The sequence below is a fragment of the Panicum virgatum genome, chromosome 9N (genome assembly GCF_016808335.1).
Source record: "Panicum virgatum strain AP13 chromosome 9N, P.virgatum_v5, whole genome shotgun sequence".
Lineage (NCBI taxonomy): Eukaryota > Viridiplantae > Streptophyta > Magnoliopsida > Poales > Poaceae > Panicum > Panicum virgatum.
Window position 1 is genome coordinate 73652058 of NC_053153.1, and position 16838 is coordinate 73668895.

The 16838-nt window shown below is 47.6% G+C and overlaps 2 protein-coding genes and 1 pseudogene across 3 annotated transcripts; all 3 read right to left on the minus strand.

Annotated features, from left to right (window-relative positions):
* Positions 1-397: 397 nt before the first annotated feature.
* LOC120688492 lies at positions 398-938 on the minus strand (annotated as a pseudogene).
* Positions 939-1287: 349 nt separating this feature from the next.
* Positions 1288-16652, minus strand: LOC120688577 (phosphoinositide phosphatase SAC7-like). Of its 2 annotated transcripts, XM_039970941.1 has the most exons (20): positions 15494-16652; positions 9237-9610; positions 9065-9156; positions 8825-8882; positions 8327-8383; positions 8100-8133; positions 7898-7978; positions 7630-7736; positions 7405-7491; positions 7137-7214; positions 6607-6677; positions 6419-6517; positions 5611-5710; positions 5218-5326; positions 5047-5119; positions 4412-4505; positions 3743-3835; positions 3441-3507; positions 2425-2585; positions 1288-2009 (listed from the first exon to the last, which is right to left on the minus strand). In XM_039970941.1, the coding sequence occupies exons 2-19, from the start codon at positions 9597-9599 to the stop codon at positions 2455-2457; spliced, it is 1794 nt and encodes a 597-aa protein (XP_039826875.1). In that variant the 5' UTR covers positions 9600-9610; positions 15494-16652; the 3' UTR covers positions 1288-2009; positions 2425-2454. The 2 variants fall into 2 exon arrangements, with proteins under 2 accessions (XP_039826875.1, XP_039826874.1); XM_039970940.1 differs by lacking the exon at positions 1288-2009 and having other exon boundaries at positions 2079-2585.
* LOC120689344 lies at positions 10049-13019 on the minus strand. The gene is made up of 2 exons (XM_039971633.1): positions 11471-13019; positions 10049-11367 (listed from the first exon to the last, which is right to left on the minus strand). The coding sequence occupies exons 1-2, from the start codon at positions 13017-13019 to the stop codon at positions 10049-10051; spliced, it is 2868 nt and encodes a 955-aa protein (XP_039827567.1).
* Positions 16653-16838: the final 186 nt, after the last annotated feature.

Consider the following 16838-nt stretch of genomic DNA (forward strand, 5'->3'; position numbering starts at 1 on the left):
AGGTGGATGAGAGAAGAGAAGAGAGAAAAAAAGTGGGTCGTAAGAGAAGTATAGTAGTTGACTGGAAGCGGACGGATGTCTACATGGAGATGAGAGAAACGAGGAGGGAGAACCGGGCGGGCGTTCCGTGACGCCCCGCTCAAGCGGGCAAGTGCTAGAGCCGCTGCTATTGGCTGACCGGTACTGCAAAACAATAAATGTTGGTGGGTCTGTCACACCATGCTCCACGTCACTCTGCCTTGCAGCCGGTAGCGGGCGGATTTATTAAACTTTGTGAGAAAAACAGATGAGACATATATTAATAATAAATGACTAAACCACTGTATGAGTAGGCTGGGAGATAGACTACAAAAATCCTTATAGCCAACAGTTGGCTAAATTATTAACCTTGCTCTAAATATGTATTGTCCCGGCCGGCCTGGCTTTAGATCACTTGGACTTGTTTTTCTTGGAGTAGAACATGCCCCCGTCCAATGAGATCCCACTCTGCTTCTTCCGGGCGGCCTTGTTCTTGTTGTTCTTGGCATTCCTCCCCTTCCCGTCCGTCCGCACCCCCCAGGTCGTCCTCGATCATCTTGATGGCCAGCGCCTCCGACAGGCTCGGCATGTACTCCAGGCTCGTCATCCACTCCTCAGCCCGGCTCTCGTCCCACCTGTCGCTGGCTCGCTGCGGACGCAGCCGTGGCCGCTGTACTCGTCTTCTCCAACGGCCGTAGCGGGCGCACCGACGACGGCCACCTCCTTCCCCTTGCCGAGGCCGGAGAAGTGGCCACGCCCCTGCTGAACTGCGCGCTCAGACTCGCTGCTCGCATTGGAGCTGCTGCCGTTGCCACCACCGGCGTACCTCTCTCCGAAGACCTCGACGGCCTGCCGGACCGACCGGAACGGCCGGGAGGTGTCGACCTCGGCGCGGCTCGCGGCAGTTGCCTCCATGACGACCATGGCTGAACCATAGTCACAAAGTTACTGGGTCGTCTGGATCGAGGGTCGTCACTTTATAAAATTATAGTACGAATGTGGTATACTTCTATGGAACGACAAATTATTATATGGAGTGCGACTCTTATTCATTCGGATCGATATCTTCGGGTCGATGCGTCTTTAAAAAGACAAAAATTATATATATGTGCTACTAATGAAAAAAAATAATCTGCACAAGCATATAATGTAGAAAAGAGTACATTTAGACCATACTACATGTACTCAGCTCATTATCTAACAAAAACCACCCCAATACGCTATCGATGCGTCTTTAAAAAGACAAAAAATATATATATGTGCTACTAATGAAAAAACTAATCTGCACAAGCATATAAGAAATGTAGAAAAGAGTACATTTAGACCATACTACATGTATTCAGCTCATTATCTAACAAAAACCACCCCAATCCGCTATCGATAACCTTCTTATCCCAATTAAATCTGCTAGCAATGGGACTGCGACCCCTCTTAAATTGGGACGCGATCCAACCTTAAATAGGACACTGACCTTCTTCGAATCAGAACGGCGTTCCCGAGTCGTGGGACGAGGCATCAACCCCGAATCATGTGACTATGGGGTGAACGTGCTGCCACTGCAGGTGAGGCCGCGATCACTGATGGGAACCCAATGCAAATGACGTTAAAGTAGACATGGTTCCCGGGCTGTCTTGGCTTCTACTTCAAACACCAACCAGGAGCGAAGCAGGAGAATACAGGCCTTGTGTCATGGTCAAGTAAAATCAGGTAGAGGGGAAGAAGGGGACTTGCCAACAAAGGCACACGAGCTTTTACAAGTGCAGGCCGGACAAGTTGCTGGGGCAGAAAGAGCTGACAAGGCACAGTACAAATGCAATACAGATGCAGTTGGCATACTCGATCAGACACTAGTTTGGCAGATAAAATGCATTTCTTTTAGACAGCAACCACTCTGGCAAATGCTTCAGCAGGACTTCAAGAAAGCCAACGAAATTTACGACAGTTTGCAGGCGTTGAATGGACAAACAGGTAATGCATTTCCACGCCTGAAACTGTTATAGAACAGAAAGGTTCAGGTGATGAACTGACAACATAACTTACTAGACATGTACGGGCAGCGATTTTGTCTGAATACTTTATTAAAGTGAGCGTAGGTACAGCTCCCTCAGTCTAAACCCAGTCATTGCTGGTGAAACTGTCAAGAACTCCCAAGTGTGTCAAATCATAAATACACTGTTTGCAAAAGGCATGTTCCCTTGTTTTTTTTTTAACAAATGGATCCTATCAAGCAGATCATGACACCCAGGACTACAGAAATTAAAAGTTAAGAGAAGGAAACAGAAGCTTGTTACAAAATGGAAGAAAACTTATTACAAAGGGTTTGCGTGCAAAAAAATGCAATACATATTCTTCACAAACCAATGCGTCCACAAATGATGAATGATGACAATATAAGAGGCAACTCACTTGATGAGCCAAATGATTGCTTTGCACCTATCAATGGCGTGACTGGTGAAACCGAGGTCGATTAGTGAATGTTTGACCATTGGCTCTGACAAAATGTGTGATGCCAATACAAAGACCAGCCCACAGAAGTGACAGCAACAAATGGCGAACGTCATTCCGGGCTGCAAAGGTAATTGAGGAATGTTATCGGTGTACATGGAATTACAATTTTGATCAACCTGAATAGTCTGGCTCCATACTTACAGGTCAGTGCATATTAGGATAGCGAACTTAAACAACATTGATAGATTTTGACTTTTACAAATTTCAATTCTTCAAACATTAATTATATATACAACGAAACAAAACAAAAATCTCATGTTGGTTCTTAAAATATTGATGCAGTCTAATTTTTTATCCTCAACTTCAGCCGTTTACTTCACATCTCCAAAATGCCAAAACCAGTGCAAATCACATCTCAAGGCTGATTTCGTGGGCGCTAAATGTGTAGTCTCACAAACACAATCAATTTTCTAATGTTAACTGGCACGTAATCAACTTGACCACACACCCATTAAGTTAAATGGTAGCACAAATTAATCCATAAAAAATGAGAGAAGGAAGAAAAATATGTTGGTGTATATGTGAGCCCATGTATTTGGCCTATCTAGAGGCCCATGTATAGCTACTATATAGCCCACCCTTCTAGGGTTTGGAGGAATATACTGAAAATTATCTCCTTCAAAATATATGTGGATTTTTTTGTTCCATTGATTGCACTTAAATTTAAATACTCAATGCACTGCATAAACAAAACATCAAGGTAGCACATTGAGCAGTAAATCTCTTTTCCAAAGGGATGAGCCTAAATGGAAGACTTTATGAATCTGTTCCTTTATTTAATGCATGGATTGAATGTGGATAGAAAACAGACAGTAAATGCTGCTTTCTGCCAAATTACAGGAGAGTACTGATCCGCACAAATTTATAACAGAATACTAAAAAAATATCTCTTTCAGCAGAGCCAGAATCCTTACCATGTCTTAGTGACATCATCATGAACATCAGAGCTCCCATAACCAATGCAAAAGCAAGGCGGAAGGACTGTAAAGGAAAAAATGCATAAGAGACAAGTTCCAGAAGTTGAATCAGCTGTTTCCCGTAAATAAATATTATCAAGTGAGTGTTCGAGATTGTGTATGTACATGTGCCTAGTCAAAAAAAACACCCAGAAAAACATTTAAATGTGAATTATTTCAGAGGAATTCCCATTAGCAATTCAAAATGTGATAACTTTGTATGCAAAGAGAAAGTTTAAGCTACGGCGAATTGTACCCACCGCATAATTCTCTAGAAGTCCTCCTTTTCTTGGCACCGCCATGTCTCGACTAACAGATGTCATGTAATGTCCTTGAAGAAGGTCCATGGCATCCTATGGAAGATAATAAATAAATATTAATGCCCTGCCTACTAAACACCCGTGGCAGATATTTTAATTGAAGGTAATTGGAACAAACTGAGTTCAATATGTAGCTTGCATGATATTTGTTAGATTGTGGACGGTCGAGATGTTAACAAGAAGTTTTATAGAGGATGCATTGTCTGTTACCACACAATCAACTATACAACATCATGTAAGCTGCCATAACTCAGCATAAATTTCAGTAATTTATCACTTAGGCTAGGCCCCCCTGCAAGAATCGCACTGGTGCTAATTGTAGAGAGGTATGATTAGGGTCGCACGGCCGGCTAGGAGAGGGCCCGGACTCGTGATACCATGTAGAGAGGTATGATTAGGGTAAACACCACACACCCAAGGAGGGGGGGGGGACCTCTTGTATATATAGGCCGTATAGGCTTGGAGTAAAGTAAAGTCAGTGACAAGACTTATACAAGTCAAATTCAGCTATATACATCTAATACTAATATATCGTTAACATGAAAATTCTAATAAGTGAAGTCATAGAGAGTTGACATTCGGGGCATCATCAACAAAATCAATGTTTACCTGCTTAGTCCCATCAACAAAGTTATTCAAGTAGTATCTTGCAAGCGCATTCCGCAAATCATTCACAATTCCCTGAGTAGTTCGCTTCCCATACCTAAGAGACGAAAACAAATGTAAATATTCTGAAAGTAGCCTAGAATAAATAATACAATATCATAGCTGTCTTTCATTTTAAAATACCCAACTACAAAACAGAATGAACGTAAATTAACCATCAGTAATCTATGATATATACAGAAAGAACTATAGTACTTAGTATGTCCTCGATCAGTCTAATTATTATTCTGGGACCATCTTATGTTCTGCACTGACATTTACTGGTATGATGTAGACTTTCCACCCGATGACTAGTAAAACACATCAGCTTTACTGTAACCCATTATCTGGGTTATGCTGATATAGAGATTCACATCAACAGTGGATATGGGGTCTTCAATACTTCATAACCCCAAAAGTGTCTCATAACTATAAGTTCTTAGGTTTAAATACATTTGAGGTGATAAAGATGGCTAATGTTCTTATTTAATGTAAAATTGGAACTAGGTCCTGTTCTTCTAAGAAAAACATAGGGAAGGGACTACAAATACAACAAAAAACACTTTAGAAGTAAAGTAGAAATTTGTTCTACAAATTACCGAACAAAATCTCCCTTCAGAGCAGGAGTTCCAGAGTACTGAATGCTTATTGCATCTCCATGGTTTGCCCACACTGAAAACAGGACTCAATTTACTTCAACAACATTGCTTATAAAAAGGAATGGAAAATACAAGAACCCAGATTAATTAAATGGCGAAGATAATACTCACAAACTTTGTAATTTGTATCAAAGGCTGGATGATTGCTTATTGTATCATTAACACCAAGAACTTCTATCTGTTGGAGTTGGCTCTCCAGAATTTTTCTCCCAATCATGCTCTGTGTAGGTATTGTTAGAATTCAATTCAGATATATAAGTGAAAGTTGAAGAACCAAAAGAGAACTAAAACCCAAAAAAGAGCAATAGTAATTGTCTGTCATAGGAGGATGTACCAACAAATAGCACAAGGATTAGCAACTATGAGTCTATGAAGTGAAGGCATGGGATTCTTACTGCTAGGTAATTGGATGGCTGAAATGGTATTGAATAGGCATATTATTTTATTTTATTAAGAATAACTGCAGAAGAAAATGTGAATGTGATAAAGCTTGGAAGTATGCACCTGAGTCACATTGGTGCGATCCAAACAGTCTATACAATTTGTTCTGACAGTGCCAGTCTGCTCCTCAATTTTCTCACCTTTATCATTTATAAGGAAGTACCTATCAGACAAGTGTATTAGAAAACTAAGTTGGAAAGGGTACATGAGTCTTTGGAGACAAAATATAAAGGAATATATCACTAAGATATACAGAAAACCTCAGTATAGATGATGATAATAAGCCAAAAATAGAATGGCTAACACATTGTGACTGAATGCACTTCACTTTTCCTGCTTAGCCAGAATCTCGAATATGGCATACCCAGTGCTGAAAGCTCCCACATAAAGTGGGATCTGGGAAGGGAATTCATAGGCAGCCTTACCTTCATTTTGCGAGGAGGCTCATTCGAATCTGGGACCTCCAGGGCACAAGTGGAGAGACTATCACTAATGCCAGGCCCACACTTCAGACAGGAACTCGAATACCAAAAACAAAATCTACAAAGTAGGTCATTAACGCATCTGTACTAGCACTCCTCAAGGTTCAAGGTAATATCTTATGTGGCAACAAGCAAGATTTGATAGCTTTTGCTAGAACAGTTCATTCTGCATCAGACTGATTAGCACGAATTCAGCCATAGACCACTAGATTAAAGAACTAATAACCCCCTCAAGCCAAGTCCTATGCAGTTCGTCTTGTACGCAGATTTGATGTGCAACTGGTGGTTGACTGTTAGACCAAAAAAGTATATTTGGCGGCTGATTTGGCCCCCATATAACAATGTTCCTTTGGAGGCTGAAGTAACACTATATCAGTTACTTAACATACCTATGTTTCTTAAGATAGTCTTTGATCTGCTCATACAGCTGAGAAAGGCGTTCAAAGTGAATATGACCACAAACTCTGTGGAAGTCAAAGTGCACATATCTGCAAGGCATAGGCATGCATACATGTTTAGCCACAACACTACACCATAGTAGCAGTAAGCAATCCACAGCAGAGAAGGAAATTGTTACCTTACATCTTCACTGAGAATAGGTTCAATAGATTTTGCATATCTTTCACGGAGGCGACCTTCACCGCCACCCTGAATATCAGAAATCAAACAAGGTGAACATCACATAAGGGTAGATGCAAAAGTATGTATATGCAATCAAAATGACCAATGTGAACAAACCATTATACTACTACATGCAACATACACCCTCTGTCCCGATTTAATTGTCGCCCAGGAACAGTGATTCTCCTCACAGGCACGTTTTTCTAGGGACCGTTAAAGCGGGATGGAGGGAGTAAGCAGGAAGGAATAGCTGTAGTACACGTTGTAATATGTCCACTTGGGAAGAAAATAATGCAAGTATGCAGGACCCATATCTGAGGTCAATCCTAAATATGAAGAACTGTTTGATTCGGGAAACCAGACATCTTACTGAGGATCAGAGCCCACACATAATGGTTTTACATGGAGTAAATACTCCTGACTTTCTTAATTTTGGAAACCCAATAGCACTAATGTTAGTCCGAAGTTCAAGTTCAGTGTACTTACCGTATTGACAAGATCTACAGCCAAGACAGCTCCATATTTCTTTCGCAAATCATGAAAGTGCCGCTCAAGCACACGAGGCTGAACAATAGAAAGCAAGATTGAGTTATAAAATAAAACAAAATAATGAACACAATTTGCGTACTTGCATTCTACCAGCTAATCTAAGTAAGGATATCATCCAATTTTATGGCAAGATATAGTGCCATTGTAGCAACAAGGTAAAGGACTAAACAAGGAATGATATAAGAAATTATATGAGAAAGCTAACCGCCTCCTCCTGTCTAACAATGTCAAAGCTAGGTTTATATGTCAAATCAACAATCTGCTCCCACAAGAATGGCATAGAACCTCGAACCTGCAAAACATATAATTTGTCAAGGTATTTGGAATATGTATATAACAGAAAACTAATTAAGACTGAAGCACAACATATTAATGAGGCAACCAAAAAGCAATATTAAGTTTTGATTTCAAATTGTGAGAAGAAACCTACTTGTACATACGATGCTGTAAATCCTTTTGACTGCATTATCTGCTCTGTTTCAACAAAGTTTGCAGCATAACCCTCTGCATCAGCTCCTCGTCTCCACATCCGAGTACCTTTAGAAAAACTCATGAAGAAATCATAAACATTTTGTTTCGCAAAAATGAGAAGACATGATGCAGTTAAAACTGACATGCACAGTAATAACATATTTAACTAAAATATTAATGAAAGTAAGAAATGTCAAAAACTTATTTTGAGGCCTAAGAACGCTCACCTATCCTCCGCGTACACCTACGTGCAATAAGGGTCACATTTACCTTTTCTGACCCCACTTCTGCATGTATGTTTTGAAAACCTGATGTTCAGTTAAGTTCCATAAATTCACAATAAAACATGACCAAACAAAAGTTAAATCAACATTTTAATAGAACACATCTTATATCGCTAGTTGAAATGTCATGATATGACAAGGATACTGCCTTGAATTACTGGCAATAAGTACTGGTTCAGCTGTCAAGGGAGAAAGAAAAAAAATCAGAATACTGGATCAGCTGCCTTGAAATCTAAAGTGAAATGAACTAAGGGCCTGTCTGGAAAGGAAAAGGATTTTTACGGATTAAGTTTGAATTTGAACTAAATACTAAGGATCTGTACACCAATCCCTGCTATCCAAAAAGGCCACCAAAAGATTTATTGATCTTACCTTGTTCTCAATTAGAGGTTCCAACAAGTAACTGTTCCATAGAAATCTTGGTTCTGCCTGAAAAGAGTTATGTTATTTGATCAGTAATAGCAGTTAGAAAAGCACAAGATAGTAATACTAAGCACTGATGCTGAAACGCTATTGTGAAAAAGCTTGAAAACCTATTTTACCAAGTTTAACTCAAGTAAGACTGTTTTCTCTGTTCCCACACTATAAAAGTTCTACCAAACATTAACATGCACATTTTCCACGTTGAAGGATGTGATTACCCAGAATTATCTTGTGATTACCAATAGCAGAATGGCAAACTTTGAGACTAAGCACAAAGAGACAGTGCAAACTTTGTTGCCATAGAATAGTCAGATTACATGGCACTCTATGTAATACTAACAGTAGCAACTAGCAAAGGCAACCAGTAAGGCTAAGCAGCAGAGGCTTCATATGACAAGATATAGTGGACAGAGATACTGTGATTTAGAAATGGAGATGGAAGCAAACCTGTCTCCACAGGGGAAGTGATTTATATTCATCACCATGTTCATGTAGCCTTTGTGCACTGGATTAGAACAGACAAAAGATAAGCCTGTGGATTACAACAAATAATACAGGGAAAGTTCATAGTACTAAATTAATTGAGACCATGCATATTCCTTAATAACTTTCTTTCTGCATTCAAAAGCTAAATGCTTCAAGGATGGAACTCAAGAATGTAACTAAAATGTTTAATAAGATACTCACGAGAGAGTAAGGTTGATATCATAGGAGAAGTGAAGGCCGATAGTCCTCTCTGCAGCATCCAGGAGTTCCGAGAATTCACTTTCCATTTTTTTCTGCCAACAGTATATTTAAATGTTCAAAGGGAATATTGATAGCAACAACTTAACAGGGTACAGAAGAAGCAATGTCACACCTGCTCGGCAGAAGTTGTGTTAAGTGCATTGTTGCAGGGAAGAACTTTTAGTCCTGTCACTTTAAAAATGGCGTGCCCCAAGTAGGACCCCACGCAATCACGGTCTGTGATCACCAGAAAATATGATCCAACTGCAAGCTTGAGCACTCCTATCACACCATAAACTGTTTGAACTTTAGGTGTCGATGATCCACGTGGCGGCAGTGCTTCAACCAGATTCATTGTTGCATTGGCTCGGCTAACTGACAAGAACAAGTCAGCAAGGCCATCAATTGGTTCAAATATATAACAGTCAGGAAACTCCCAAAGCCTCAGTCTTGTATGAAGTTTAGATGAAGGGCTTCCATCATTTGTCCCATCCATGGCGGGATAACCTGAAATAATTGGCGTTACTGATGGTGGTAAGAGTAACAATCACACGCAGATTTTCATTTACAGTACTAGTCAAATTTATTTAAAAACACTTGTGGGGAGGTAGTTAGCACAGAACAGGTTGCCAGGGAGACTATGAACTGGAATTCCTCTTAATTAAACAGTAACAACTGAAATGCCAGGGCTGTACTGTTAATCATCATAGCAAAGTCCTACCGGAATTTTGTGACACAAACATGTGTATTGGTGTAGCAGATCGATTGGCAACTATAAGACTCGATAACTCGCCCTCCCTTGGAGGCTCTGAGTAGATTGAATCTATTTTATTGCCTAAACCCTCAAGAGTCCAGCCGTGTCTCTTATATAGCACGGAGATTACAATTTTCCATAACAAACTCTAGTAATTTCTGAAACAAATCTACTAAAAATAGTAACAAACTCTAGCCACTAGATGAAGGGCCAGCCGAACTGCCCTTGTTCCAGCGCCGGTACTGGATGCCTACAAAGGCGTCCACAACATTTCCTCCCTCCTCGCGAAACAGCTCGTCCTCGAGCTGAAATTCTGGGTACGTCTCCCTGAATTCTTCAAGCTTCTCCCAAGTAGAATCCGACGCGTCTCGACCGACCCAGCGAACACAGAGCTTCCAAACGCCACGGTTAAGGCAAGCTCGCTTGACCGATGCTGGTGTAGGCACGACACGTCCATGAATCACCGGCGGCAAGGGCACGATTGCTGGAGGAGGATCACCTTGATGCTTCTTGAGAAAGACCACATGGAAAACGTTGTGGATCTTGGACCGGGGAGGGAGCTGCAGGCGGTAAGCAACATCGCCTATGCGCTCAAGCACCAAGTATGGCCCGTAGTATTTCGGGGCCAGCTTGCCAGAAGACTTGTCGGTGATGCCGGCTGCAGAACGGTGATGAAGACGCAACCAGGCCCAATCACCAACCTGCAAGGCAACGTCACGATGCCCTTTGTCATAGTATTGCTTCATGGTGGCTTGGGCGGCGAGGAGACGATCCCGGATCTCCTGCAGGAACACGTCCCGCTCCTTGAGCTGCTTGTCCAAGGCAGTGACGCGGGCCACTCCTGGCTGATACGAGGCCATGGTCGGCAGGGGGCGACCATAGACGACCTCAAACGGTGTCGCCCTCAGCGCTGTCTGGTACGAAGAGTTGTAGCAGAATTCCGTCCAGGGAAGCCAGCAAAGCCAAGAACGCGGCCGATCGCCCGCCAAACAGCGAAGGTACACGCCCAAGATGCGGTTGGTCACCTCGGACTGCCCATCAGTCTGCGGGTGGAATGCAGAGCTGAGGTGAAGCTCGACGCCAGAGAGGTTGAACAGCTCCGTCCAGAATGCACTGGTGAAGATAGGGTCCCGATTGCTGACGATGGAACATGGGATGCCGTGTAGGCGCACGATCTGGTCGAAGAAGGCACGCGCCACCGAGGTCGCCGAGTAGGGGTGGCCGAGGGCGATGAAGTGCGCATATTTGGAGAACCTGTCGACGACGGTGAGGACGGCCGACTTGCCACCGACGCGAGGGAATCCTTCCACGAAGTCGAGTGCGATATCTTGCCATACCGCTGTGGGCACCGGAAGAGGCTGGAGGAGACCGGCGGGATGTAGATGTTCGGTCTTGTTGCGCTGGCAGGTGGCGCAGCCGTGGATGTAGTCGCGCACCAGACGATTGGCGCCGGGGTTGTAGAACGAGGCGCGCAGCCGGTGCAGGGTCTTCTGAACACCCTCATGTCCCTCTGTGCATGACGAAGCCATCGGTCATGCTCCAGGAAGCACCCGCGTCGCCACGTTCGATTTCCGCACGCTTGGCGACGATCTCCGGCAAGGTAGACGCCTCACGTCTGAAGTCCTCGAAGAGCTCGATATCCGGCCGGGAGATGGCGCAGGCGGCCGGGAACACCACCGACTCGTCACAATGCGAGAGTGCGTCGGCGGCAGCGTTCTGGCGCCCCGGCTTGAACTCCACCGCAAAGTCATAGCCGAAGAGCTTGCTGACCCAAGTGTGCTGCGGGATGGTCGATAGCTGTTGATCCAGCAGATACTTCAGCGCGAAGTGGTCCGTGCGGACGGTGAACGGGCGCACCCAAAGGTAGGGGCGCCAATGCTTGACCGCCTTGACGAGGCCGATCAGCTCGCGCTCGTAGGCGGCCAACTTGGCGTGGTGGGGCGCCATGGCGCGGCTGAAGAAGGCGATCGGGCCGGCGCCTTGGTGAAGAACTGCACCGACACCTGTGTCGGATGCATCGCAGTCAACGATGAACGGGGCGGAGAAGTCCGGCAGCTCCAGGGTTGGCCCAGAGGTGAGGGCCGTCTTGAGCGCCAGGAACGCCTCAGTAGCGGCCGGCGACCACAAAAAGGTCTCGCGCTTGAGCAAGGCCATCAATGGAGCAGCGATGGTGCCGTAGTTCTTGATGAAGCGCCGGTAGTAGCCGGTGAGGCCGAGGAAGCCGCGCAGCGCCTTGATCGAGCGTGGCTGAGGCCAGGCCTGGACAGCTTCGATCTTGGAGGGGTCCATGGCGACACCCGTGGAGGATATGATGTGGCCGAGATATGCCACGCTGCGTTCTGCAAAGCAGCACTTGGATTTCTTGAGGAAGAGGGAGTGCTCGCGCAGTACAGCGAGGACCTGGGGGATGTGGCTCAAGTGCTCAGCCCATGTGCGACTGTAGATCAAAATATCATCAAAAAACACAAGCACAAATTGACGAAGGAACGGACTCAGAACCTCGTTCATCAACGCCTGGAATGTCGACGGAGCGTTCGTGTGCCCGAACGCCATCACCAGGAATTCGAAGTGGCCATGGTGAGTGCGGAACGCCGTCTTGTGGATGTCGTCGACGTGCATGTGGACTTGATGATAGCCGCTACGCAGATCGAGCTTGGTGAAGAACATCGCCCCCTTGAGCTCGTCCAGCAGCTCGTCGACGATGGGGATCGGGAACATGTCGCGGACGGTGCTCGCATTCAACGCCCTGTAGTCGATGCAGAAGCGCCAAGAGCCGCCCCTCTTGCGGACGAGGAGTACCGGCAAGGAGAATGCGGAGGTGCTCGGGCGGATGATGCCCTGCTTGAGCATCTCAGCGCATTGACGCTCGATCTCGTCCTTGAGGAGCTGGGGGTAGCGGTATGGACGCACGGCCACCGGAGCCGTTCCCGGCAGGAGGTGAATCCGGTGGTCCAGGCGGCGCTGCGGTGGAAGCTGCATAGGTTCCTCGAAGACGTCGGCGAACTCGGCGATGAGGAGCGCCAGGAGGTCGACGGGGGACAGCGCGGTCACGCGCGGCAGTAGTGTCGGGGACGAGCCCAGCCACTGGACGCGCTGGCCGTCGCGCCAGAACGTCATGGAGCGGCGCTCGAAGTCCCAGAGAATAGGACCGAGAGTCCTCATCCACTGGCACCCGAGCACGACATCGTACTCCTCGAGCGGAAGGACGTACAGGTCGACGACGAAGCGCTCGTGCCCGATGGAGAGGGTCACCGCAGAGCAGATGCCGGCGCACTGGACGCGGTCGCCGTTAGCCACACCGACCGATGGGCCGGGCGCGACGAGTAGCTGATGCCGAGCCGGTCGGCCACCTTGGTGGAGATGAAGGAGTGCGTGGAGCCCGAGTCGACCAGGGCACGCACGGTGGAGCCGGCGAGCGTGGTAGCGAGGTGCATTGTGTCCGCCGTCTTGATGCCCGTGAGCGCGTGCAGGGAGATTCCGAGGTCTTTGTCCGACGCGGCGGCGTCCACTGGCGCGCTATCATCAAGTTCCATGAGGTAGATGCCCTTCATGGTGCACTTGTCGATGTGGCCCGGGGTGAACTTCTCGGGGCAGTTGAAGCAAATGCCGTCGATGCGCCGCTGAGCCATCTCCTGCGGCGTCAGGTGCGTGAAGCGAGCGCCGGGCTTCGGTGGCGGCCGCGCGGGAGCGGACGGCGTCGTCGGTGGAGGGCGCGGGCCGTTGGTGCCGGAGGCGCGCAACGCGGGGGAGGGCGTCGAGGGAGACCGCGGCGGGGGCGCTGAACGCGCTGGTGCCCGCGTAGCCTCCTGGACGTCGTCGTCGTCGATCTGTAGCCGGCGTTCGAAGGAGCGGGCGAGACTCATGGCGTCCTCCAAAGTCTCCGGCCGCTGCAACTCGACGTCCATGCACAGTGGATTGCGGAGGCCGGCGGTGAAGAGATCGACTTGTTGGCGCTCGGAGACATTGTCACAACGGGCGAGCAGAAGCAGGAACTGGTCCTGGTACTCCGAGACCGAGCCCGTGCGGTGGAGGTGCGCCAGCTCGCCCAAGGGGTTGCTGCGCACAGGCGGCCCAAAGCGACGGTTGACGAAGTCGACGAACTGTGGCCAGGTCGGCACGCCGCGGTTGCGCTCGAGGCGGTAGTACCACTGTTGAGCCGTGCCTTCCATGTAGTAGGAGGCCGTGAGGACCTTCTCATCCTCCGTCGTGCGGTGCGCCCGGAAGAATTGCTCACACTTATGAAGCCATCCGATCGGATCCTCGGCGCCGTCGTACTTAGGAAAGCGCAGCTTGTGGGTTGGCGGAGGCGGCGGTGGAAGAGGTGGAGGCTTCTGCGTGTCGGCGTCTTTGTCGTCGTCGTTCTCGCCGGAAGGTCCAGACTCGTGCTTGTCGGACTGCAGACAATGGACGGCGACGGTGAGACGGCTCTGTTCGCCCTTGATCGTGGTGATTTCATCCCGGACCGAAGTGATCTCGGCCAAGATCTTGTCCATGCTGGACTTGAAGTCGGTGGCGGAAAGGGGGTCGCCCATCGTCGAGGTGGCGATGGCGATGGCGATGCATAGGTGCACAGCGAGGAGGAAGGCGGCGGGCGGTGGGAAAGCGTGGAGGAACACAGGAAAGAAGTAGGCGCAGGATCAAGAGGATTGATACCAGATGGTGTAGCAGATCGATTGGCAACTATAAGACTCGATAACTCGCCCTCCCTTGGAGGCTCTGAGTAGATTGAATCTATTTTATTGCCTAAACCCTCAAGAGTCTAGCCGTGTCTCTTATATAGCACGGAGATTACAATTTTCCATAACAAACTCTAGTAATTTCTGAAACAAATCTACTAAAAATAGTAACAAACTCTAGCCGCTAGATGAAGGGCCAGCCGAACTGCCCTTGTTCCGGCGCCGGTACTGGATGCCTACAAAGGTGTCCACAACAGTATTATGGCTCCAACCACCATCCGCAACGGAAAAATAAATTGACGAGTCGAACCTTCAGCATTGGCAACTTTAAGATGGCCACGAGCAGGCGCACAGCCAAACAAGCGGCGTGTATCTGAGAAGGGAAGATGAGGTCCAGCACGATTGCGATGAGACCGAAGAGATCTACAGCCCCGTGTCTTGCTACGAACATGATTCGTGCGAGGCGGGCTGGCTGGAAGAATGCATCCTGTAACTAGAGCAGCACCGCTGGCCATTGGCCCATAGCCAGATATCTAGCGTCGGAGATCTTGGGCCATAAGAAATTTGGGTGCTTGTCTTATCATATATAGGTTGTTGGAGGAGACAGATCAGGATCGGCTGAGCTGAGAATCAAGAAAGTAACTAACTGGTCAAAGACCCCCCGCAAAAACACGCGCTGCTCGCTTTAATCCGAACCCCCGAGCTGGCATCACTCGCAGGCACAAAAAGGAGAGGAGAAACCCACGGTGTCCGAAGTTCCGAACGATCACAGGGATCGACAGAACACTCGCGGACCAAGCAACAGCAATTCCTGTATAAATTAAGCAGCGTGGCGCCCGCGCCGCCCAAATCGAATCTCCTACGGCCGGGCGACCCGCGGTGTCGTCGAAAACCCCTTCCCCATGCCCCCCGATTCTTAAGCGACGCATTCAGTCAGGTTGAAGGAGAAACGAGCCATACCGCGGCAATGAGAAGGTCCCCCCCTGCTGCGGCTAGCCGGTCACCCCGGATCGCTGGGAGGTTCGCCGCTGTACAGGTCGCCGGAGCGGGGCGGCGACTCTTCGTTTGAGGCGGGCGAAGCGGAGCTGGACGGGGGCCCACAGAGGCACAGACACGGAAGTTGCGCCCGCCCCACGATCTATCTCGTCTTTCTGAATGCGGCCCCGCCAAGAGACGATACCTGGAGACTAAAAAATGAATGGACCCCACCTGTCAGATGCCCGAGCGTCGTGGGCGCCACTCGCTGCTGTTTTGCGCGCCGGTGGAGACAAGGACTTGTTTGGTTTGTATTACAGAGATTTTAGAACGAGGTTTGACCATTAATTACGGTATCAAATAAAATTAGTTTATAAAATTAACTTTAGAACTGTCATGCTAGGAACCCTGAAGAATATAATGAGACCTTGGACCGCGCGATTAAATGATGGTACTGTAGTATTACTGTAGCCAATCATCAATTAATTACCGTTATTAAATTCGTCATGAAAAATTACACTCATTTCTAAAAACATTTTATAAATAAATTTTATTTAATATTCTATGCATATAAATTTTCTTTTAGAAAACGTGCGCTCTGGAGATACAAGAAAGAATGGCCGAACCAAACACGGCCAAGGACGAGCGGCCGCCGGAGGTTGTGGTGGCTCGGTGTCCGTGCTCGCCGCTGCGCTTGTTGTATACAGTGCTGTCGAAAGCCTCCGCCGCCGTGCTCACAGCCACAGGTTCCTCAATCTCCCAGCTTGGTGAGCGCAGCTGGCTACAGCGCTCTCCAGAGCCTCCGCCGCCATGCTCGCCTCTTATCTCCTACTCGCTGTCGTGATTGCTTTTCCTGCAGTGCTCGCCTAGGCCTGCGCAGATCTCCGGCACGGTACTCGGAACGAAATACGGTGGCGGAGGAAACAAAGCGAGGAGGGGCGGACATACAGATACAGTCGTACACCCAACACAGTCCTAGCTCCAGCGGCCTGGCCGGAGGGCGGAGACGACCGGCACCCAAACCCTCCGCTGCTGCTCTCGACCCGCCACTCGCGTCGTCGAGGAAGAGGAACGGTGTGGAGGAGAACAGAATTGAAGGTAGACTTATTAGCTGCAGCTGATGGACTTTTTAAAACGTGTGTGGACTTCGAATTTTTGCAGCAGCCGAACAGCTGCTTGGCTGGTCTGTGCAGCTGCACAATAATCTGAAGCGAACGGGGCCGTTTATGGACACGACCGCGAACCCACCCGTGCATCACATAGACCTGGTCCACGCAGCATGCTCTCCTGTCCTCCCATTTATCCGGCATCCGCCATATGGACCACCCGG